We start from the raw sequence: 22,220 nt of genomic DNA, 5'->3' as shown, positions 1-22,220 counted from the left end.
GGAGGCAGAGGCAGGCGGATTTCTGAGTTCAAGGCCAGCCTGGTCTACAGAGTGAGTTCCAGGACAGCCAGGGCTACACAGAGAAACTCTGTCTCACTGCCCCCCCCACCCCCGAAAAAAACAAAAATAAACAAAACAAAAAAAAGAAGCACAGAGTGAACCAGTGTGCCACACCAGACCATAGGACTGGACATAGTGCTGGTATCTCAAAAGGAGAGCTGGCCTGCTGCTTGAGCCTAAAAGTGCAAAGAAGGGCTGGGAATGGCGGCACATGCCTTTACTTCCAGCACTTGGGAAACAGAGGGAGGAGAATCTCTGTGAGTTTGAGACCAGCCTAGCCACATAGTAAATTCCAGGTCAGCCAGGGCTACACAGAGACCCTGCTTCAAACAAAACAAAACAAAACAAAGCAAAGCAAAACAAAACAAAAATGTGCAGAGGGGAAGATGGAGTCCTGTATATTCCACAAGTTCAAGCCTTTGGACATAGCCAGTGTGCACAGCACAGACTTGAGACCACACTCACAGAGCCAAACAGGAGGGGGGCAGAGATATGGTCAAGGGGGTAAAAGCACTTGCCACTGAGGCTGATGACCTGAGCTCGATGACTGGGACACACATAGATTCCTGTGATCTGTCCTGACTTCCATACATCTACCATGGCACAAGTGCACATCCCACACCCTCACACACACACTAAATGTTAGATAAAATCTATGAGTGAGTAAAAGTCATATGCAGAATGGTCTCAAATCCTTGGGAGGGTGGAGCAGAACTTTTTAAGCCTGGGTACTCAAGGTCAGCCTGGGGTGTACAAGATCCAACTCAGACACAGCAGGACAGGCAGAAGTGGTAGGCACACTCAGCCCCTTCTGTCAGGGCCCTGTGCTGGAGGGCCCAGCACTGGGCAGGAGGCAACCTAACTCTGCTTAACTGTGGTCAGGCCTAAGGCTTTGTGCTCAGCTGGGAACGAGCTGATATTCTGTGTCTGTGTGGCTTATATGAGTGAATGTGTGCTTGTGGGTGGGCAGTTGCACGTGTGTGCATCCCTGTGGGTGCATGTGTGCAGAGCCCAGAGGCTGATGCTGGCACGCTCATCGGTTGCTCTCCACCTCACTTTTTCACACAAGCATTCTATCAACTGAGCCCTAGGCCCTAATTTGAAGCAAGAGTCTCTCACTTAACTAGGAATTCACCAACAGGACTAGCTCTCTAGAGGAGCCAGTCCAGGTATTCTGCTGACTCCTCAGAGCTAGAATTACAGGTGCCCATCAACTGTCAACAGGGGTGCTTCAGAGAGAATTTGTACACAGGGCACTTTATCTAGTGAGCTATCCATCACCCACCCCAAGCCAGAGGCAAATAGTCACATCCTTAAGCTCCCCAAGAAAACTGCGGGACCCGTCAGAGGTGTTGAGGCTGTACTGCAATGGTGGCTGGAGACTGCAATGGGGGTTGGAGACTGGGAGCCGTGCCCTCTGCCCTGTGATGAATGTGGATCTCACCTGCAGGCGTACTCCACGGTGTATATGGCGCCCTGGCTCTGCTCTTCCCATCTCTGCATGTCAGCCTGCAGGGGTTGGGGGGCAGGTGTTAGGAGGGAAGGCTCTATGGGAGCCAGTGCTATATGCGACCCCCCCATCTCCCCCCAAGCTGAGTCCCTCTCTCTCACCAAGCCTTCCTGAATTCCCTATTCCCCCTAGATATCCTGGTAGGGCCTTCCTACTCCTTGCTTAGACCACAGAGTCTTTTCCTCTGGCAGCCCTCTCTCCTCTGGGGCTCTGCGTGACTGGAAGGCCTCAAGACCTGCAAAGTCAATTCCTTCTGCGTGGCACACCCTTCCCTGGGCTCTTCCCTCAGCTCGCTGGTTACTAACACAGACCAGACCGTCTCTTTCAAAAGCCATCAAGGGCTGTTCCCCACATTGTCCCCCTGATGCAGCTGCTACAGTTCATCTCACCAGAGCCTCTGTTTTGAGTTCAGCCCCTCTGTGGATAGCACTCCACTCCTGCTCAGGAGCTGTGAGTGGACCTGGGGGAGATCCTCGGCAGGGCTGGCAGAACTCACCTTGTGCTGGGCCAGCTCTGGCAGTGAACGGCGCACATGTTCCTGTAGCCGGTACAGGGCCACTGATGGCTCGTTGGCAAGGACATAGACACTCTCGGTGAACTTGTCTGTGACTGTGTTTAATAAGGGAATAAAGGTTAAGTATTTTATTTTGAGTTATGTGTATGTATTTAAGTGTCTATGCACATGACTGAGTGACAGTTTGAGGCTAGAAGAACTGGAGGTACAGGTGGCTGTGACCTGCTCACTGTGAATGGAGGAACCAATCATATTGAGCTTAGGCATCTGTAAGATCACTAAGCACTCTTAACCACTGAGACAATTCTCTAACATTAAAAAAATAATAATAATTGGATCTCCAGCCCAAGCTAGACTTTAGTTTTCTGTAAGCCAGAATGACTTTGAACTGCTAATCTTCCTGCCTCCATCTCCTGAGTGCTGGGACTGCACATGTGTGACACCACCCCTAGTTTATTCAGTGCTGGACATATAACCCAGAGTTTCATGCATGCCAGGCAACACTCTGCCAGCTGAGTCCCACCCACATTACACTCCTGATTGTTCAATCTCTGAGCCCAATGGGAGTTAGAGAGGAGCCGCCAGGGTGCACCACTCTCACTGTCACCTGCGGGTCCAGGGATGGTCTCTAGACAGCAAGGCCTAACTCAAGGGAGCATCAGCACACACATGAACTCACAATCTTCTCTCCCCAGACCCACTTTCAGAGGACATTGGTGGATGGTACTAAAGCCACTGACAGCCCCCTCCCCCTTTAAAACTGGAGCATACTGGAGAGCAGTATGGAACATCATCCTAGAATCTAGTAGCTCTGGATTCCCTGTAACTCACTGTGTTGACTAAGCTGTCCTTAACTCACAGCAATCCCCCTGCCTTTGCCTCCCAAGTGCTGGGAAGAGAAGCATGTACCACCATAGCCAGCTGACCAGAGGATGAACACAGAACTCAAAGGTGCCTAAAGTCCACAATCTTGTGAGGCATCTACTCTGAGACAGGAACGATGTGGAAGGCCACGTCCCTTGCTGTGTGGGAACAGCTCTGAGGTCTATCACAGGCCCTGTCGCAGAAGCATGCCTGCTAAGGCTGCCCTCTGCAGAATCCATTCAAGTTCCTGTTAAGCCTGTTTCCTTTACTCCAGAACTCATGTTCCTACCACAAGTCAACTGCACGAAAACCATCATCCCAGGGTAGACTTTGACCAACAGCTTTCTCAGTCAGGAAGTCTCTATCCTTCCTGCTCCATCCATCAAGGATCCTGTTGCTTCCAACTTCAGTCCCCTCCACCCCCCACTCCTTCCTGAATCAGACAAGCTCTGACCAGGCTAATGGTGGCAGATGGCACCAACTCCTCTTACCACCCAGGGCTCCCATCAGCTAAAGAAAATAACCTACTTATCTGGTCCTTAATATATTTTGCAGTGTTGGGGATCAAATCCAGAGCTTTGAACGCGGCGCTGGTCAAAGTGTTTCCGACTGAGCTAAAGCCCCAGCTCTTCTCTCAAGATTTGAGTTTCAATGTGTAGACCAAACTGGCCTGCAACTTCTTGCCTCTTGAGAAGAGAGGATTAGAGTATTGCGCCACCAAGCCCACATACTCCTTTACGTGTTCCCAGGCTAAAAACCACATTACACTGAGCAGGGACCTGGATGGATTCTGCTTTTAATTCCAACTCTCAGAAGGCAGAGAGGTTTGAGACCATCCCTGTCTACACAGCGAGTTCCAATACAGCCAGGGTTACATCCCCGGACCTTATCTCAGAAGTAGAAAAGAGCTTTTTCCTGCCCGGGATCATTATACATCATCACACCACCTCCCGGCGGGAGACATCGGCCTCCCTTTTCCGTCGAGCCCCGCAGGCCGGGAGGTCTACGGCGGCTCTTTGTCATGTACCTTCCCGCGCTGCCCTCTCTAGGCCCCTCCAACCCCTCTAGGGTCCCGCAACACCTTTCTTTCCCTTCAGCTGCATCTCAGGTTCTTCCATAGCGAAGGCAGGCAGCAGAGCTCAGAAACCGGAAGCGGAAGTCGGGAGGTTGAGACGTTTAAACGTTCAGGTTTGGGTTCTGGCGTCCTGTCCGCTGGCTCCTCTTCCGAGCTAACTTCTATTCTGACACGAGATAGACGGAAGGAGGCAGTCCTAGGCGAGCGTGTGGGGAGGATAGAGATCTCTTGATGTTATAGGATACCTCGTCAAGGACTCCCTGCTACACGTACAGATAATTCTCAGGGACCAGGGCAGGGAAATTGTTCTGGACAAAGTAACAATAATATTCCGTCTCTTTAAATTTGACAAGTCCCGCCCATGTGTCTCCGCCCCGTGGGGCGAATGCTCCGCCCTCCCGCCGTCTGTGGATTCGATTGGGGAAGACAGGTGGGGGCGGTGCGTGGGGCGGGGAAGCGCACGCGCAGTAAAATCCTCAGCGAGTCTAAGGCTCCTTCAGCCCTTTAGGAAGGATAGCGCGCGCATGCGCCGCTGTACCCATTGGCCTCCGCGGAAGCCACGCACCTCCCTTCTGTCTTAAAGGGCTAGAAGCAGCTTCGGGTTTTTATTTTTTATTTTTTGGTACTTTTGCAGGGCAAGGGTGCGCAGGCGCAGTGGAGGCGTTCTCCAGTAGGAGTAGTCGTCGCGTATTAAGTTGCAGCTCTATGTCCCAGGAGAGGAAGCTAGAGAACTGAGCGTCCGGTCACCAACTTGCTCTTTAGGAGATCTACTGAACCAGAAAAGTTTGTGAACAGAGCTTCCTGAGTTTTGGAAGACCGAGGCTGGCAGCGTAGGGACACAGAGGAGGCTGGAGGGAGGTGAGTGGATCTTACACGTCGCATCTTTTGTTGAATCCTAAGTCATTTTGGGGGATTCCGACCCAAATAACCACAGTGGGACATTGATAAGTTTGACATTAGTATCTCTCTTATGATATTTTCTGATATGACCTCTCTGAGGCCTTACATCTTCACCTTATTAAGGAGGAAATGAGGCTCAGCTTAGTCATAGACTAGGTTTTTATAGCTTGTAAGTGATTGGAACCGAGACTGCTGCCAGAGCCCTCATTTTATTGCCTTGGGTTCTGGTGTTAATTTATTAACGATGATATTTATCTAAAGCCACAGTTTTCCCAGCGTCATAAAGCAAGGCTCAATATGCAGACCATGGCTGTCCTGGAATTCACAATTTAGACTAGGCTAGTCTTGAACTCAAAGGGATCTGCCTGCCTCTGCCTCCCAAGTACTAGGACTAAAGGTGTGCGCTATCATGCCCCACCTAACCAAGCTCCAGCCCCTGATAAGAACGCATTTATTCTTTTATTTGGGGGGCAGGATGTGCTGTGGGGTTGGTGTGGAGGTCAGAGGACAGCTTACTAGGGTCAGTTCTTTCCCTCCCCGCTGTGGGTTCCTGGAATCAAAATTGGGTCATCTGACTTGGTGACAAGTGCCTTTACCAACTGAGCCATCTTGGGGACGGACCATGAGATTTGGCTAATTACTGTCATCTCTTCACTCCAGCTTCCTCCATGGAGCCTACTCAGGTTGCAGAGAACCTCATCCCAAACCAGCAACCTCCTGTTCCTGACCTAGAGGATCCTGAGGACAACAGAGATGAGTCCCCAGAGAACTCAGACACTGTCGTCCTCAGTCTGTTCCCCTGCACCCCAGATGCTGTGAATCCCGAAGCAGATGCCAGTGCATCCTCACTGCAGGGTGAGAACCACTCTGGGCTCTGGTGAGGGAGACTGTCAAGTTCCAGACCACATCTCTGCTCTCATCGCTCTTCCCCTCCACCCTCCTAGGTTATTTTTATTGTCGTGTGTGTGTGTGTGTGTGTGTGTGTGTGTGTGTGTATGTATAATATGGTACATGTATGTAGAAGTATATATAAAATATATATTCTTGCTGGGTGTGGTGGCGCACGCCTTTAATCCCAGTACTTGGGAGGCAGAGGCAGGTGGATCTCTGAGTTTGAGGCTAGCCTGGTCTACAGAGTGAGTTCCAGGACAGCCAGGGCTATACAGAGAAACCCTGTCTCGAAAAAAAAAACAAAAGTAACCCCCCCAAATATATACACATATATATGTGTATATATATGTATGTATACATATATATGTGTGTGTGCGTATATATATATATATATATATATATATATATTCTTTAAAGATTTGCCAGGTATAGTTGTTGGCATATAACTTTAATCCCAATACTCAAAAGACAAAGGCAGGTAGTCCCCGGAGTTCCAGGACCACCAAGACCTCATAGAGAACCCTGTCTTCAAAAGGGTGGTGTGGGTGGGCAGAGCAACAGCTGAGTTGTTTAGAGAACTTGTTCTTTCAGAGGACACAGGCTCATGAAATTTTATAGTTGGGAAACTTTTTCTCTATCATAATAGTGTTGTAAATGATTTAGAAAGTAAAGCGTTGGTTTCCTCGGGGATAAGGTCATGCTAGTGACCCCATCTCTAGGGATGGTTTCTTACCCATTATTCTCATTTAAGATCTTGGCCTAGGCTACCAGGCCAAGAACATGTAAATAAGAAAAGGAATAAGAGCCGGGAGGTGGTGGCGCACACCTTTAATCCCAGCACTTGGGAGGCAGAGGCAGGAAGATTTCTGAGTTCGAGGCCAGCCTGGTCTACAAAGTGAGTTCCAGGACAGCCAGGGCTACACAGAGAAACCCTGTCTCGAAAAACCAAAGTAAAAAAAAAAAAAAGAAAAGAAAAGGAATAAGAGAAAATAAAACAGAAGATAGATTGCCAAGAGAACAATATTTTTTCTCCAGCGAAGAGTTCCACAACCGGTTCCAGGAGGCCTCCCCCTGGAGGTCGATTGCCTCAGTCTGTGGAACTTGTCATTCAGTCTGTGGAACTTGTCACACAGATCCTACTGGAGGTGGTGTGGCACAGAAGAAGGCATTAGATCACTGGAACTGGAGTTACCATAGATTGTGAGGCAACGGTTGGGTATTATGATCCAAATCCAGGTCCTCGGGCAGAATAGCCAGTGCTCTAACCACTGAGGCACGTCTCCAGAGTCTGTGTGTGAGCAGTGCACATGTCCACAGAGGCCAGAGGCATCAGGTACCCTGCGGCTGGGCTTCCTCACAGGCAGGTGCTAGAACCACCTCTGCAGGGGTCCTCTGCAAGAGCAGCAAGCACTCGTGACCAGTGAATGATCCATCTCCAGCTCCTTGTTTCTTGTTCTGGTTTGTGCTGGGCCACCACACTGCATCCACAGCCCTTCTGCCCCCACCTCCTCCTCCTGTTCCTTTTCTATAGGGCTCAATTCTGTGGTCTCAACTGAGCTGGAATTCCCTGTGTAGCCCAGGCTGGGAATGTGGCCTGTGCCACTAGGCCCTTCATCTTCCCTTCATTTAAGATTATTAATTTACGGTTAATGTCTGTGTGTGAATGTGGGTGTGCACGTGGAGATCAGAGGGGTGGTCTTCTTAAGCCTGGAGCCTGCAGCATCTGTCCTGACACCCTTGGGAACAGCCCAGACCCCAGGGAACAGCCCTTCCTCTTCCTGCAGGAAGTTTCCTGAAGCACTCCACAACCCTCACAAACCGGCAACGTGGGAATGAGGTCTCAGCTCTGCCAGCCACCCTGGACTGTAAGTAGAACTCAAGTAGGGATGGGGCTAGAGGATTCCTTACAAGCTCCATGGTGCTCTATGGCCCTGCAGTTGGGGTGGGAGATCAGAAGTTCAAGGTCATTCTTAGCTACTTACAGAATAGGAGGTCAGCCTAGATTACATGAGACCCTATAACAAAAACAAGAAAGAACGAAAGACCACAAGGGATTGGGGAATGTAGCTTAGTGGATAGAGTGCTTATGGCTCAGTAGCTAGAGTACTTGTAGCTCAGTGGATGGAGTGCTTATAGCTCAGCTGTCAGAGTGCTTGTAGCTCAGTTGGTAGATTGCTCAGCTAGCATGCACAAAGTCCTGAGTTCTATCTCAGTCTCCTCATAAACTGAGAATAGTAGCGTATACCTGTCATCCCATCACTCATGAGAATTAGCAGTTCTATGTCATCCTTTGCTACACAGACCAAACATGTACCAAGTTGCAGGCCAGCCAGGGCTACATGAGATCCTACCTCAAAACAGAAACAAAAAGAGGATGAGCAGGGTAAACTGAGGCCTGGAGAGGGATGGAGTGGGTGAGCACTGCCTGTCTCTGCCCCCCAGCCCTCTCCATCCACCAGCTTGCAGCCCAAGGGGAGCTGAGCCAACTGAAGGATCATCTGCGGAAGGGTGCGTGTACTGCCTGCACATGCCTGTCTGGTAGGGGAACTTGTTCGTGAGAGTGGCTTGTGTGTGCATGTATGATTTGTGTAATGTTCCCCTTCATGTGACCCCTGAACCCCACCCACCCTGCTCACAAGAGCTGACAATCTTGCCATCCCTGTCCCATATTCCACTTGTCAGGGAACAACCTGATCAACAAACCGGATGAGCGTGGCTTCACCCCCCTCATCTGGGCCTCAGCCTTTGGAGAAATTGAGACAGTTCGCTTCTTGCTAGACTGGGTATGTCTATCCTGGGAACACATGGACAGGCTGGGGTCTCAGCCTCTGAAGCTGCTGCATTGGAGATGTGCTGCCCTACTTGGGGACCCTGGGGTTCCAGGGTCCCATCACTATCCTGTCTCCCAGGGTGCTGACCCCCACATCCTGGCCAAGGAGCGGGAGAGTGCACTGTCACTTGCCAGTATGGGTGGCTACACGGACATCGTGAGGTTGCTGCTTGACCGTGACGTGGACATCAACATCTATGACTGGGTGAGGCGCTGCCACCCTTATCTGTCTTAGCCTCCTGCTTTCCATTCCTACCTGAACATGGATGGGGTCCCTGCAAGGTGCCAAGCCTGCCCTGGTTCTGGAAACACAAGACAACTGTCCTCATACCTGATAACAGTTCCCAGTGCAGGGAAAACAAGATACACAGAAAGAGTAGAGCTATAAATGGCCGGCAGGCAGTCGAGGAAAAGTCAGGGAGGGCTTCCTGGAAGAATAGGCATCTAGGACACAGAACAGAAAGATATCCCAAGTGGTAGGCAGGAAGTAGGTTGAATTGGCAGCCAGAGGGCAAGGGCAGGGCACTGAGACTTACCTTGGTTTTCACATGATCTTATCCAACAGAATGGAGGAACACCACTGCTCTATGCTGTGCGTGGGAACCACGTGAAGTGTGTGGAGGCCTTACTGGGTGAGTGGGAGCCCATGGGCCCTGCAGGAATCACAGGCTCCAAGTGTAGACCAGAAGAGACAGGGTAGTGTGAGGGGGTTTGTGTTGCATCCTGTCAGCCATGATGAGCCTCCTACCCTCCATGCCTCAGAGACTCTAAACCCTGTTCTTTAGGTAGGGGCTACTGAAGTCTGGCCACTGTGCTGTGTCAATGGACAAAAGGCAGACCTGTAGTTGTACTGGGGTGGGGAGGGAAGAGTCACTCCAGCCTTCAGTCTCCAAGCCCTGCCATGAGCTCCCATCTCTGAGTGCCCATTCCTCTTCACAGCACGGGGTGCTGACCTCACCACAGAGGCTGACTCTGGCTACACCCCAATGGATCTTGCAGTGGCGCTGGGATACCGCAAAGGTGGGCTTGGGATACTGTGGCAAGCTGAGGGGCTGTAGATGGGGTGGCCGCAGAGGCTGTACACAGGGTGTTCCCCATGGGTGCTAGATCCTGGTAGGAAACACGGCCCTTAGCACCCAGGTTGCAGCAGGGACACCAGTGCATGACAAGAGAACACTGCCCCGGGGAGACACAGACACTCAGACAACACACTCGGGGGGGAGGGGGAGACACATGCTCAGACACATTCTGGGGGACACAGACTGACTCAGAGACACTCCGGGGGGACACAGACACTCAGACACACTCTGGGGGAACACAGACACTCAGAGATCCTCTGGGGGACACAGACACTCAGAGACACTCTGGGGGGCACAGACACTCAAGAGACACTCTGGGAGCACACAGACACTCAGACACACTCTGGGGGACACAGACACTCAGAGATACTCTGGGGGGCACAGACACTCAAGAGACACTCTGGGGGGACACAGACACTCAGAAATACAAACAGCACCATCCCAGCCCCAGGGCGGGCATGGTCTTGGTTGTCACCTCCACCCATATCCACGCATCGTTCCTCATGGTGGTGGCGTGGGCATCCCAGACTTCCTTTCCTGTTGCTGTAACAGAGTACCACAAATGGGGTGTTTGGTTTTTTTAAACATTTTATTTGGACTCATGGTTCTGAAGGCAGGGAGAGCTATAATTCGGAGGGTGGGTGGGATGCAGGAGTGGAGGGAGACAGGCAAACCTTGCCTTAAAGCAACCTATTCTCAAGGTAGGGAGCCCAGCCCAGCAAGAACAGAAAAGCAGAAAAGCACTTGGCTGGACAGTTTCCTGCCCACGGCCTCCTGTTTACATCTGAGGCTGAGCATCTTCTTCAGTCCCTTCTTCCCGGCTCCCCCAGCTCACCCCTCCTCCCACCTCCTCCCACAGTGCAACAGGTGATGGAGAGCCACATCCTCAGATTGTTCCAGAGCACCCTGGGGCCTGTGGACCCCGAGTGAAGACAGCCTGCTGGGAACCCAGGCACTCAGGGACAGTCAGCCCACAACTGGCTGGAAAGGCAGCTCCTGGACAGTGGTGGGAAGGGCCCTCCGCAACAGGAACCAATAAATCTGTGCAGAACTTGAAGGCCTTCAGGGTGCCTCCCAGGGGGGCTTCCTGGAGGAATAGCCGCTTCTCACCCTGCCTTCTCACCCAGCACCCGCAGGTGGTAGATGACTACTCGGCCAAAAAAGTCGGTGGTGTCCTCAAAAGTCAACTTCAGTCGGTCCACCTCCATTGTGGGGATGGAGAAGGTGTGACTTCTTGCAGTCAAGGAAATGGCAGTTTTATCTCTGACCCATCAGGCCCTACCTTCCCAGTCCAGAGACCACCCGATGGGCCACGGACTAAAGGCTCTTGATTCTTGATGCCTCTCATACCCAGCAAGAAATCAATAGCACCTTCTTTTCTTTCTCTTTTAAATATGAGGGTCTCAGGTAACCCAGGCTGGCCTCAAACTGTGTAGTTGAGGCTGACCTTGAACTCCTGATCTTCCTGCAGCCCCTCCAGGGCACTAAAGCACAGAGAAGCAGTTCCTACGCCTGCCGAGGAGGTCAAACCTTTGATTCTTTTGAGACAGGGTCTGGTCCAAGCTGGCCTGGCATTCTGGATCCTTCTGCCTCAGCCTCCCCAGTGCCATTACCACCACACCCAAAGACCTGAAGCTTGTAGAAAACCAGATCCCTCCCACCACAAGACAGGCAGGATATCTGAAGGGCATTGGTGTCCTCAGGATAGAAATCTATAATCTTGCTGAGTGCCTCCCCACCCCGTGAACCTGCAATGGAGAAATGGGCTAAGAATCCAGGAAACCGTGTGGACACCCCACCTCTCAGCTTTTCTAGTACCTTCCAGGCGGCTGTGGCGACTGGAGAAGCCACCCTGGAACTGCACCTGCAGCTGTGTGATCTGAACACACTGGGGAAACTCGAGTGACACCCACTGGGAGGGGCCCTGGAAGCAGAGGGATAAACTGAGGCACTTGGTAACTGCAAGGTTAGGGCCCTATGATGTTCTGTTCATCTTTTTTTTTTCTCAAGACAGGGTTTCTCTGTATAGCCCTGGCTGTCCTGGAACTCACTTTGTAGACCAGGCTGGCCTCGAACTCAGAGATCCACCTGCCTCTGCCTCCCAAGTGCTGGGATTAAAGGTGTGCGCCACCACTGCCCGGCTTTTTTGTTTGTTTGTTTTTTGTCTGTTCATCTTTCAAGTGCCACGGCCAGCACAGGAAGGGTACAAGCACACTGTACTTTCTAGGTCTCCCCAGAGATCTCAAGGCACCCTGCAACCCTGCATCTGCTTCCCACTTGGAATGAAGGGGTGTAGAAGCACCTCACCTGGTCAGAGTTCCAGCACGTCTCTTCATCCTGGTCAAAAAGATGTTTCTTTCCAAATTGCCGGCTGTTGCGATTGAGCACAGAACTGACCCTGCAGGACAGGACCAGGTTAGGGGCCTCAACACTTGGGCATCCTTGCTGTGAGCCAACCGCCAGGCCGGCCGGTCCCACACCCAAGAACTCTACTATCATCAGCCCGGAACTTAACTACCAGACCGCACCCCCAGCCAGGAACACCAACACCAGGTCCCCCAGCCAGGAACACCAACACCAGGTCTCCCAGCCTGGGAACAGGCGCACCCGGCAACACACCACTTAAACCAAGGCACTCTACCACCTGGCTCCGCCCCCAGACTGCTCCAGGCTCCTGATTCTGGACCCCAGCTAGCTGCCATCTGGACCTCGTCTCCACAGCTCAGCTCCCAGTTCTTCCGCCCCCGCGCCCAGATCTACACTGAGTCTCACCTGCTCACAGTCTCGGGACAAACCAAAGACTGAGTCATCACAGTTCTAGGATGCCTCGCGGAACGCGAGTTCGAAGCCCGGCGCTGCCACTTCCAACTTGACCCAGCGGCCACACTCCCTTCCCCCGGCCACCTCTATGTGACAAGGTGGGCGATCTGGTAACCGGGGGAACACTAAAAGCAGCTGTCTAAACCAACCGAGCCGCAGCGTCTCTGCAGATTTACGAACCCGGAACCGCGTGCGTATAGAGCACGCGCAATGCTACACAGACGCTGTTCCGTTCCCGGGGCGGGGGCGGGGCTTATGGCACCTCCCCTTCGCCTCTTAAAGGGCCCTCACACTGAGGTTTCTGGTTCTGTTGAACCACCTAGTGGCTACAAAATGTTCCCACGGCCTTCCTGTGATCATGTCTGCCTGCAGAAGGCCTTGCTCGCCGTGGATGCAGCTTGGGAGCCCTGCACCCTATTGCCTTCCTAAGAGGCCAGAATAAATGTTGAAGAGGCCGTGCTACTGGGAGCATCAGTCACCCCCAGCCCGTGCGTCCTGCTCGGACCCTAAATCCATCTTCTCCTGCAGGGCTTACGTTTCAATCTAACATGGACAGTTTAGCAGATCTGCCTAATATATTTTTGAGACAGGGTCTCGTGTAGATTTGGCTGCCCGGAACTTGCCTCGCAGATAATGGCCGCCTAGACTCCCAAAGATCCTCCTGCCTCTGACTCCTGAGCCCTGGAATTAAAGGCATGCACCTTCACGCCCCGTATTGGGATTAAAATATATTTTTTAATTAAAAACACTTTAATGTGTAATGAGTGTTTTGCTTGAGTGTTTGTATACCATGCATGTCTGGTAATTGTCCCTCCAGAAGAGAACATAGGATCTCCTGTACCACCACTTCCAGTGAGGCTGCTCGAAGCCAACTGTAGGTCCTCTGCGAGAACAAGAAGTGCTCTCAAACATTTTCCAGACTCTAATTTTTGTATTACTTTTATTAATATGTGGAAGTCAGATCATAACGTGAAGGAGTTAGTTTTCTCCTTTCACCGCATGGGTCCTGGGAATTGCATTTGAGTGGTCAGGGTCAGCTACTTTACCAACTGAGCCATCTCCTCAGCTAAGGAGCTCGATAGCAGGATGCCCAGAAAGTGCATGGCACTGGGTCCCATCACCAGCACGAAGGATAAATCAGTCTCTCAGCGAATGCTTTCCTAATGTGTTATGGAAGACTTGGTCAAAGAATGGTGTAAGGTGGATTTCAGAGGATGCAGAGCAACAAAACCAGACATAGACACCCCAAACGTCATGGGTTCAGGGATGAGTCACAGGAACAAAGAGACTGAAGAAGCAGGGAGTCTTTCTAAAGGAAGGGTTTTCTGGGAGAGAAAGAGTTCCAGGCCAGGGATTAGCAAAAACATAGAATCAGGTGACACAGACAACAGGTTTGAATGAGAGCTAGGGAACCACTTCCCACTGGTCTGCAGCAGCTTTGGGGAGAGGGTGGAACCCTAGCCTGCTCTCTGAATGAAGACTCCCAAGATAGAGCAGCCTCTGGGTTGAATGGCCTCTGATCTTTCCTCTTTCTGTGAGGGCCAGAGGGTTCCTTAGCATCCCACTGGTGTCTCCCAAATCCGCCCCAGGAAGCAGGCCTGGCAGGGTAACTGGGTCACATCAGGAGGGATCCCCTGCCAGCCCAGAAATGCAGGGCCTTCCTTGCCAGGCCATCCCGCTCCAGCCTAGCTGTTTTCCAAGGCCTTGCGTCATTAAACGTTTGGCTATGTGTTCTCAGACAAACCTTTGACCTCTGAGCTCAACTTCCTGCCTGTGAAAAGTAGGCCCTTTGGGTTGACGCCCAGGAACAATGACACTTGAGACACTGGGGCTCATAGACAAGTCTGTCTCTAGGCATGGACTCATCATTACCCTGCCAATGGCTGGCTGTGTTACCTCTGTGGCACTCAACACAAAAAAGGTGGCTGTGGTGCCTGAAGAGGCTGCATAGAATCCCAGCCGCCATCCTTCCTGTATTGCTTCTGGCCCTGGCATGAGGCTGCCTGGCCCCCTGGGACACTGCCAGCTCCCTACTCTCTTCCCGCCTCCTCACCCCACTGGCGCCTGGGCATGAAAGAGCCTCCTGTTTCACCAGGGAATTAGTAGCTCTGAGTTCCCAGTGAAGTAGCCAACATAGTGCATTCATCCCTGAGTCAGGGAGCCTGAGAGCCTCCTCCTTCCCGTCCCCCTCCAAGCCCTGAAGCAGGAGGGTGTCACATGGAGGACTGGGTCTTTCTAGCCCATCCCCGAACCTGGACTGTTTGTCTTTCTTCAATTTTCTTTCTTTCTTTCTTTCTTTCTTTCTTTCTTTCTTTCTTTCTTTCTTTCTTTCTTTCTTTCTTCCTTTTTTTTTTTTTTTTTTTTAGTTCTTTGGGTTTTGTTTTGGTTTTTTTTGTTTTGGGTTTTTTTGTTTTCAAGACAAGGTCTCTCTGTAGCCCAGACTGTCCTGGAGATCACTGTGTGGCCAGTCTCAAACTCACAGAGATCCATCTGTGTCTGCCCTCCAAGTGTTGAGATTAAAGTTATACATCACTACACTTGGCTTTTCTATTTATTTATGTATTTGTTTATTTAATGAGACAGGGTTTTCCGTAGCCCAGGATGGCCTCAGATTTACTATGCAGTCAAGAAAATAGTCGTAAACTCCCAATCCTCCCTCCTCAGGTGGTTGGTGGCATTGTGTATCCATCCACTATGACCTTGGCTATATTCCTGTACAATTAGAGGGACACCATGCCTGAGACCTGGTTGTCCAGGAGCTTCCATCCACCCATGTGACCTCTGAGCCACTCTGCTCCCCCCTCACCTCATCTCCTGAAGCTAACCTCAGGGTGCCAGTAACAGACAGGGACTTCCAGGCTGGAGATGGGGACCTTCTAAACCCCAGAGTGGACCTATAAATAGCTCTTTGAGCCTTGCAGATTCCCAGGCAAGGGTCCCTCAGTCCAGGCGGCAGCACCAGCAGGCCTGGGCCCTGGGCCAGTTTCTCTTTTCAGCCTTGGCACCAGCTCAGGAATGGGGTTGGTGAGGGGCCCGAGGGTCAGCTTGGCTCTGGGACCACAGAGCAGGCCTGTGAAACTCCAAGCAGGGTATCCCATCTCCCTTAGTCTCAGTTTCCTCAGCAAACTCCAAAAGGAACAACAAGATGGTAACCTGCTGGGTGTGATGAAGTATGCCTTGTCCTAGCATTTGGGAGGTTTAGACAGGAGAATCTCAAAATCAGGCTCCTCCTCTGGTACTTAGGATGCTGTGTGCCAGCCTAGGCTGGTACTTGGCCTCAAAAAATACAAAAATGGTAGACACATACTCATGTTGGATTAAATATTTTTAAAAGATTTATTTATTTACTTACTTATTTATTTATTTAATGTATGTGAGTACACTGTACCTGTACAGATGGTTGTGAGCCTTCATGTGGTTGTTGGGAATTAAGTTTCAGGACCTCTGCTTGCTCCAATCCACCCCGCTCTTTCAGGTCAGCCCTGTTCGCTGTAATCAACTCTGCTCTCTGCTGAGCCATCTCGCTAGCCCGGCTTAATTTAAAAAAAAAAAAAAAAAAAGGTTTATTTATTATTATATGTAAGTACACTGTAGCTGTCTTCAGATACTCCAGTAGAGGGAGTCAGATCTCACTACAGATGGTTGCTGGGAATTGAACTCGGGACCTCTGGAAGAGCAATCAGTGCTCTTAACCACTGAGCCATCTCTCCAGCCCCTTAAATTTCTTTAAAGTTACTTTTAATAAGGGTTCTTAAAAGCCAGTCAGTGGTGGCGCACGTCTTTAATTCCAGCACTTGGGAGGCAGAGGCAGGCGGATTTCTGAGTTTGAGGCCAGCCTGGTCTACAGAGTGAGTTCCAGGACAGCCAGGGCTATACAGAGAAACCCTGTCTAGGAAAAAAAAATGATAATAATAAAATAAGGGTTCTTAAATGCTTTAACCTCCCTTCTAGCCCACCACTCACCAGAGGTATGGAATAGAAAGGTTATTAGGATACTGGGGAAGTGGACCTGTTTAGAAATAGTTCTTTGGAGCAGCTCCCATCTACTTGTCAGGATGTACACCAGCGGTCCAGTTCCGTAGAGTTGGGATAGCAAACATGAATCAGCAGTGGTGGCACGGTCTAGCAGAGACAACCAGGCCTCAGCCAACTTGGCATGAGCCAGCAGGAGGGACCAGGACCAGCAGGAACGTAAGGAGAAGTTCTCTGCTGTGCCTTTCTCAATGAAATGAAGATCAGCAAAGATGAAGACAAGAGACCAATGAAGTGCTGCAAAGCCAGCTATAGAAGCCCTGTCCGTTGGGTCCTCTCTACTCCATCCAGAGCTCCTCCCATAGCTCTTGCCTCACCACAGAAGTCTGTCTTAGCAAACTCTATGTGAGTCTGTATCAGCTGACATCACTCTACCAGTCAACCGAAGTCCTTGGAAGCCACAAGCCACCAGAGCATCGCCAGAAGTTTTTTTTTTTTTTTTTTTGTGTGTGTGTGTGTTTCTTTCTATGATGTCATGACAAATATGACCATTAAGGAATGGCAAGGCGTACCACACCACCCAGCGTCATCTGTGTCTGTTGTGTCCCTCTTGACATCACATGTCTTTTTACATGTTTGCTTTAGCAAAACATTCTCTCACCTGTGTCTGCTTCAGGAAAAAACAGTTCTTCCCATGTCTGCCCCAGCAAAACACCATCCAACACAACCGACTTCCCAAAGAAACCGTAAGTTCCCACTTCACATACAGTTCACATACACCATGTGAGTGCTGGGAACCAAGCTTAGGTCCTCTGCAAGGGCACCGGGGCTCTTAATCACTGAGACACCGCTCCAGCCCATGAAGGCAGGTCTTACACTTTTTGTTGTTGTTATTGTTGTTGTTGTTTTGTTTTGTCTTGTTTTTCGAGACAGGGTTTCTCTGTATAGCCCTGGTTGTCCTGGAACTCACTCTGTAGAGCAGGCTGGCCTCGAACTCTGAAATCTACCTGCTTCTGCCTCCCAAGTGCTGGGATTAAAGGTGTGCACCACCACGCCCGGCTTGATCTTACACTTTATTCTAGTTAGTTCTGAGGGTAGAGCATAGGCCTTTCCCAGATCAAGCGGGCATTCTGTCCCTGAGCCATACACTAGCTCCTCACAGGGATTCAAAGCAGTTCTGTTACTGATCTAAGCTCCCAACCCTTTACCTTTCTCTTCATTTTTTTGTTTCAAGACAGGGTAGCCCCAGCTACCTTGTCTTGATTTGCAGACCAGGCTAAGCTCGCACTCAGCGATCTCTCTGCTTTTTCGAAGTGCTGGCATCTTCTCGCTGCTGTCTGTTTGGACCTTATCTGAATCTAGCCCGGAAATTACTGTAAAGTCCAGGCTGACCTAAAGTTATGACAGTTCTCTCCCACCAGCCTCTTAAACACTAGGGTGATAGTTGTGAGCTGTCATGCCCACCCTTGTATGGCAATAGTGTTCGGAGGATATATAGCTTGCTCTATTGGGGGACCAGCATACTGAGGGGAGAGTGAAGAGAGAGGAGACGGCTCATCTTGATTGGATTGTCAACTTGACAGGCTCTAGGCTCACCAAGAAAATGTTTCCCTAGGAAAACAAACATTCGGACACATGGGAATATCTAGACTAGTTAATTAGATGGGAAAACCCACTCTGAATATGGGCTGCACCATCCATGGGCTCAGAAACGGAACTCACTAAAGATTGGTGAGCCCGGCACTCATCTCCCTGCCACATCTGCAGATGCTCCGAGTGCCTGTGTGCCTTCTACTGTGATGGACTACATCCTAGAACTTGTGAGCCATAGGAAACCCTTCTTCGCCACGTGGGATTTGTCAGGCATTTTGTCCCAGCTACCAGAGAAGTAGTGAGTGCATCTTGGGTGTGTGCATCATGGAAGTGTGCAGTGTGGGTGTGTACAGCATTGGGGTGCACAGTGTGGGAGTGTGCAGTGGGTACTGCTGGGCTCAGCAATCTTTATTCAGTCCTGGTTCTGAGCCCATGGATCTCAGTGCATGCAAAGAAAGTGCTTCACCCTAGGGTCACATTCATCCCTAGGCAATATTGTTGTCTATGGAGGGGGTGCATAGCTGCCATGGTGTAGATGTGGAGGTCAGAAGACAGCCGCAGGAGTCAGCTCTCGCCTTCCAGAATTAGGGTCCTAGTTCAGCACAGGCTCGCCTTTACCTTCCAGAGCATCTTTTCAGCCTAAAATTTACCACTGAGTTTTATTTTATTTATTTTATTTCATTTAAAAGGACTGTGTGTGTATGTGTGTGTGTGTGTGTGTGTGTGTGTGTGTGAGAGAGAGAGAGAGAGAGAGAGAGAGAGAGAGAGAGAGAGAGAGTGTTTAGATTTGCTCTACATACCCAATCCTGTCTCAAGAGCGAACCAAACCAAGGCTAAAGGCAGGGACCAGGGCTTTGTGTGTACAGTGCTGGCCGGCATGCTCAAAGCCCCAGGTTCCATCACAGCACCACATGTAACAGGCATGGTGATGTATGCATCTGCAACCCCAGCATTTGGGAGAGAAGAGCTGCAGGATCAGGAGTTCAAAGTCATCCTTGAATACATGGGGTATTAGAGGCCAGCCAGGGCTACATAGCAAGTTCCAGACCAGGCTGAATTTATGAGACCCTCCTCTCCCTCCTCCTCTTCTTCCTCCTCCTCTTCCTCCTCTTCTTTTCCCCACTTTGGTTTTTAAAAAGAGGTGGCAGGTGCTGAGGCCGGCCCAGCTAGATAGGTTAGAGCCCTGCTGCTCCTGTGGAGGATTCGTCTGGTTCCCATCATCCTTGCTCAGGTGCTCAGAACTGCCTGTTACCTCAGCTTAGGGGCTCTGACTCCTTCTGATCCCTGTGCTTATTCACTCTCAGAGACACACAGTCCTACACCTAAAGAGAAGCAGATCCTATGAGCAACCACAAAGCCAAGAAAACAATAACAAGTCTGGCGTGGTGGAACACGTCAGAAGCAGAGACAGGAAGATGTTCTGAAGTTTAAATCCAGCCTAGGCCTCATCATAGCCAGTCCATACTGGCCGGGGTTATAGATTGAGCCCTTGTCTCAAAGTAAGCAAACAACAGACAGACAAACAAAACACAGCAGCCAGTAGTTTGGTGTCCTGTAGTGAGGGGGCTTAAGGACGGTTCTATTATATTAATAGAGCCATCTCTTCTCCTTCTAATGCAATTTCACTCCTTGAGAGAAAGCCACTTCCCACTGCAGTCCCTTACAGCTTGGCTGTTTCCTGACTTTGTGGGTTTGGATAGTTCTGGACATTTTCTGTCGTGGAACTATGCATGATACGGCTGCTTGTGCCTGTCTGTCCCTGACAACTCAATATCACAGTTTCCAGGTTTTTCCCTGCTATGTTGTATATAGGATTTTTCATGGCTACATAATATTTGACCACAGAGTTCTAGATTTGTTCTTGTTTCTTTGGAGAGGCAGTTTTGTAGTCCAGGCTGAACCTGAACTCACGATCCCTTGCCTCAGCCTACAGAATGCTGACTGCACCTGCACGTGCCATCTTGTCAGGGTAAGATGGGGAAGAACACATATTCTTGTGTGTACATGTGGTGGTGGAAATCACAGGTCAACATGGGCTGTTCTCCCCAACTGCTTTGTTTATCCATCCATTTGTTTTTGAAACATGTTCATCATCTTGGTCAACTGGCTAGCAAACACAGCACTCTGGGCCTCTGGGCCAGGCAGTGGTGGCACACTCATTTAATCCCAGTACTCAGTATGGGGTACCTTTAATCTCAGAGGCAGAGGATCTCTCAGTTCTGGGCCAGCCTGGTCTACAGAGCAAATTCTAACACAGCCAAGATGCACGGAGAAATCCTGCCTCAAAAACAAAACAAAACAAAACAAAACAAAAAGCAAAACAAACAACAATAAAATGACACAGGCCCCCAACCCTAAGAGGTGTGCAGGTGTGGCTGCTGTGTCACATATGTATCAGTAGGTGGCAGAGAAGAGACCATGCTTAGGGTTCTGTTCTGACCTGTGAATATCTGAATGATTAGTAGCCCAACAGTCCCTGAAAAACGTAAGCCTGAGATGATCACAAGTCCAGCACCATGGACCCAGACAGGGAGCTAGCCTGAGATGACCACAAGTCCAGTACCATGCTGACCTGGAGGTGCAGATCAAGCCCAAGATGACCCCTGACCTGCACCATAATGCACAAGTGGGGCATAGCGCTCCTGAGACCCAAGACACCGGGCACCGCTCAGACCAGTAAGTAAGTGGTGAAGAAATGGAAGAGAAAGAGAAGCAGAAGGATGTGGGCACAATGAAGAGAGGCAGAACTGGAGATACAAAGGTAGTGAGGAACAACCTGATGTGAGCAGCCAGTGATGCCACTTGGGACCATGGTGAGTTCCTGGCCGGTGCTGTTACGGGGGCCTTGCCTGGGTCTGTGGCCCTGCAACAGCAGGGGTCTGTTACTACCAAAGTCGTGGTAGATGTCCCTGGTCTGGGTTACTGCCCAGGGACATGTTAATGTATAAAGGACGTGCAGAACTGGTCCCACTCCTCACCTAGGCATCATGGGAGAGCTAGCCTTAGGGGTGTAAGAGCTGGAGAGCTGATGGGCTGACCAGTTCAGATACCTCTCAGGTCCAAATCCAGGATTTTGAATGAGCCCACACCAACATCTACCCCATCAGTGACCTGCTGGAGTGCATGAAGGGGCTGATCCTACAGATCCAACACTACAGGGTCTCCATGTCAAAAGGCAGCAACAGGGTCTCCAAGAGGAGTCCTGGCAAGCATCCAGTATTAATAGAATAAGAAGTCAGAGGCTTCAAACCAGACCACCAAGTCACTGCAATGAACATTTGCAAGTGAAGAAGTGTGGACAAAGGGTCTGCTATGGGACACACTGTGGCACACTACAGCTTCCATGATGAGATTTCCTTTTCCTCTGTTGGGGGAAGGTTGCAAGGGTGGAGGGCAGGTACAGAAGAGAGGGAGAGGGGTGGCATTGGGGTGCATGATGTGAAATTCACAAAGAGCCAATGAAAAGTTTTCTTTTTAAAAAGGACACAGGGCTTCACCTGTCTCTGTCCTCACTGAAGTTATAGGAATGTCACTGTACACTAATTCTGTGTGGGTGTTTGGGGACTCAGGTCCTCATGCATGTGAGGTGAGCAAGCACTTCATCCACTGAGCCATCTCTTGAGGTCCCCTCCCCTCAGGTCTGCTTTTGAGGCTAGAATCTCATGTCGCCCAGGCTGGTCTCCAATTGGGTAAGTAGCTGGGGATGACCCTTAAACTCCTGATCCTCTGCCTCCCTCTCCCAAGTGCTGGGGTTTCAGTCATGCACTTCCATACTATGCCTGGTTTATGAAGTGCTGGAGGTCAAACCCAAGGTTTCCGGCATGCTAAGCAAGCACCCTACCTACCAACTGAACCACATCTCCAGCCCCTAAAATCTTGGCTTTTAAAGAACAGGTGTGAAGATGGCACGTATGCTCCTACCTAAAGTAGGAGCATCGTAAACACGTGACCCTAGTGTGCACCATTAAGCAATGATAGGAAAAGGCGAATGAATGAGTGAATGAATGAATGAATGAATGATATGAACAGGGCTGAGCTGCTGGAGCAGTTCTGCAGTTAACACATCCAGACTTGGTCCCTGATGATTTAACATTTTCTTTTTTTTTTTTTTT

The 22,220-nt window shown here is 50.4% G+C and overlaps 3 protein-coding genes and 1 non-coding gene across 9 annotated transcripts in view; 2 read left to right on the top strand and 2 right to left on the bottom strand.

The window, feature by feature from the left end:
• The window catches only part of Borcs8 (BLOC-1 related complex subunit 8), an 11,029-nt gene extending 6,662 nt beyond the window's left edge, over window positions 1-4,367 (bottom strand). For all 5 annotated transcript variants that reach the window (XM_021169709.2, XM_021169707.2, XM_021169708.2 and 2 more), the window contains exons 1-3: window positions 4,030-4,367; window positions 2,067-2,179; window positions 1,505-1,569 (exon numbers count right to left, since the gene is read on the bottom strand). In XM_021169709.2, coding sequence (XP_021025368.1) covers window positions 1,505-1,569; window positions 2,067-2,179; window positions 4,030-4,066 — 215 coding nt within the window. In that variant the 5' untranslated portion in view covers window positions 4,067-4,367. The remainder of the gene's footprint in view (window positions 1-1,504; window positions 1,570-2,066; window positions 2,180-4,029) is intronic.
• A 254-nt stretch (window positions 4,368-4,621) lies between these two features.
• On the top strand, window positions 4,622-11,857 carry Rfxank (regulatory factor X associated ankyrin containing protein). 2 transcript variants are annotated; one of them, XM_021170631.2, is made up of 9 exons: window positions 4,622-4,881; window positions 5,584-5,778; window positions 7,599-7,679; window positions 8,257-8,352; window positions 8,497-8,597; window positions 8,724-8,849; window positions 9,210-9,276; window positions 9,584-9,664; window positions 10,583-10,780. In XM_021170631.2, exons 2-9 carry the CDS (start codon window positions 5,592-5,594, stop codon window positions 10,651-10,653), a joined length of 810 nt encoding a protein of 269 aa, XP_021026290.1. In that variant the 5' UTR covers window positions 4,622-4,881; window positions 5,584-5,591; the 3' UTR covers window positions 10,654-10,780. The 2 variants fall into 2 exon arrangements, with proteins under 2 accessions (XP_021026290.1, XP_021026291.1); XM_021170632.2 differs by having other exon boundaries at window positions 4,626-4,881; window positions 8,257-8,322; window positions 10,583-11,857.
• Nr2c2ap (nuclear receptor 2C2 associated protein) lies at window positions 10,294-12,779 on the bottom strand. The gene is made up of 5 exons (XM_021170633.2): window positions 12,496-12,779; window positions 12,031-12,121; window positions 11,542-11,647; window positions 11,404-11,471; window positions 10,294-10,949 (listed from the first exon to the last, which is right to left on the bottom strand). The coding sequence occupies exons 1-5, from the start codon at window positions 12,531-12,533 to the stop codon at window positions 10,830-10,832; spliced, it is 423 nt and encodes a 140-aa protein (XP_021026292.1). The 5' UTR covers window positions 12,534-12,779; the 3' UTR covers window positions 10,294-10,829.
• A 7,677-nt stretch (window positions 12,780-20,456) lies between these two features.
• LOC115031835 lies at window positions 20,457-20,582 on the top strand. The gene has a single exon (XR_003837489.1). It is a non-coding gene; the product is annotated as a small nucleolar RNA SNORA17 (small nucleolar RNA).
• Window positions 20,583-22,220: the final 1,638 nt, after the last annotated feature.

Source organism: Mus caroli, chromosome 8 (assembly GCF_900094665.2).
Source record: "Mus caroli chromosome 8, CAROLI_EIJ_v1.1, whole genome shotgun sequence".
Classification (NCBI taxonomy): Eukaryota; Metazoa; Chordata; class Mammalia; order Rodentia; family Muridae; genus Mus; species Mus caroli.
The sequence above is the reverse complement of the archived record's forward strand: the minus strand, read 5'-3'. Positions and strand labels throughout refer to the sequence as shown.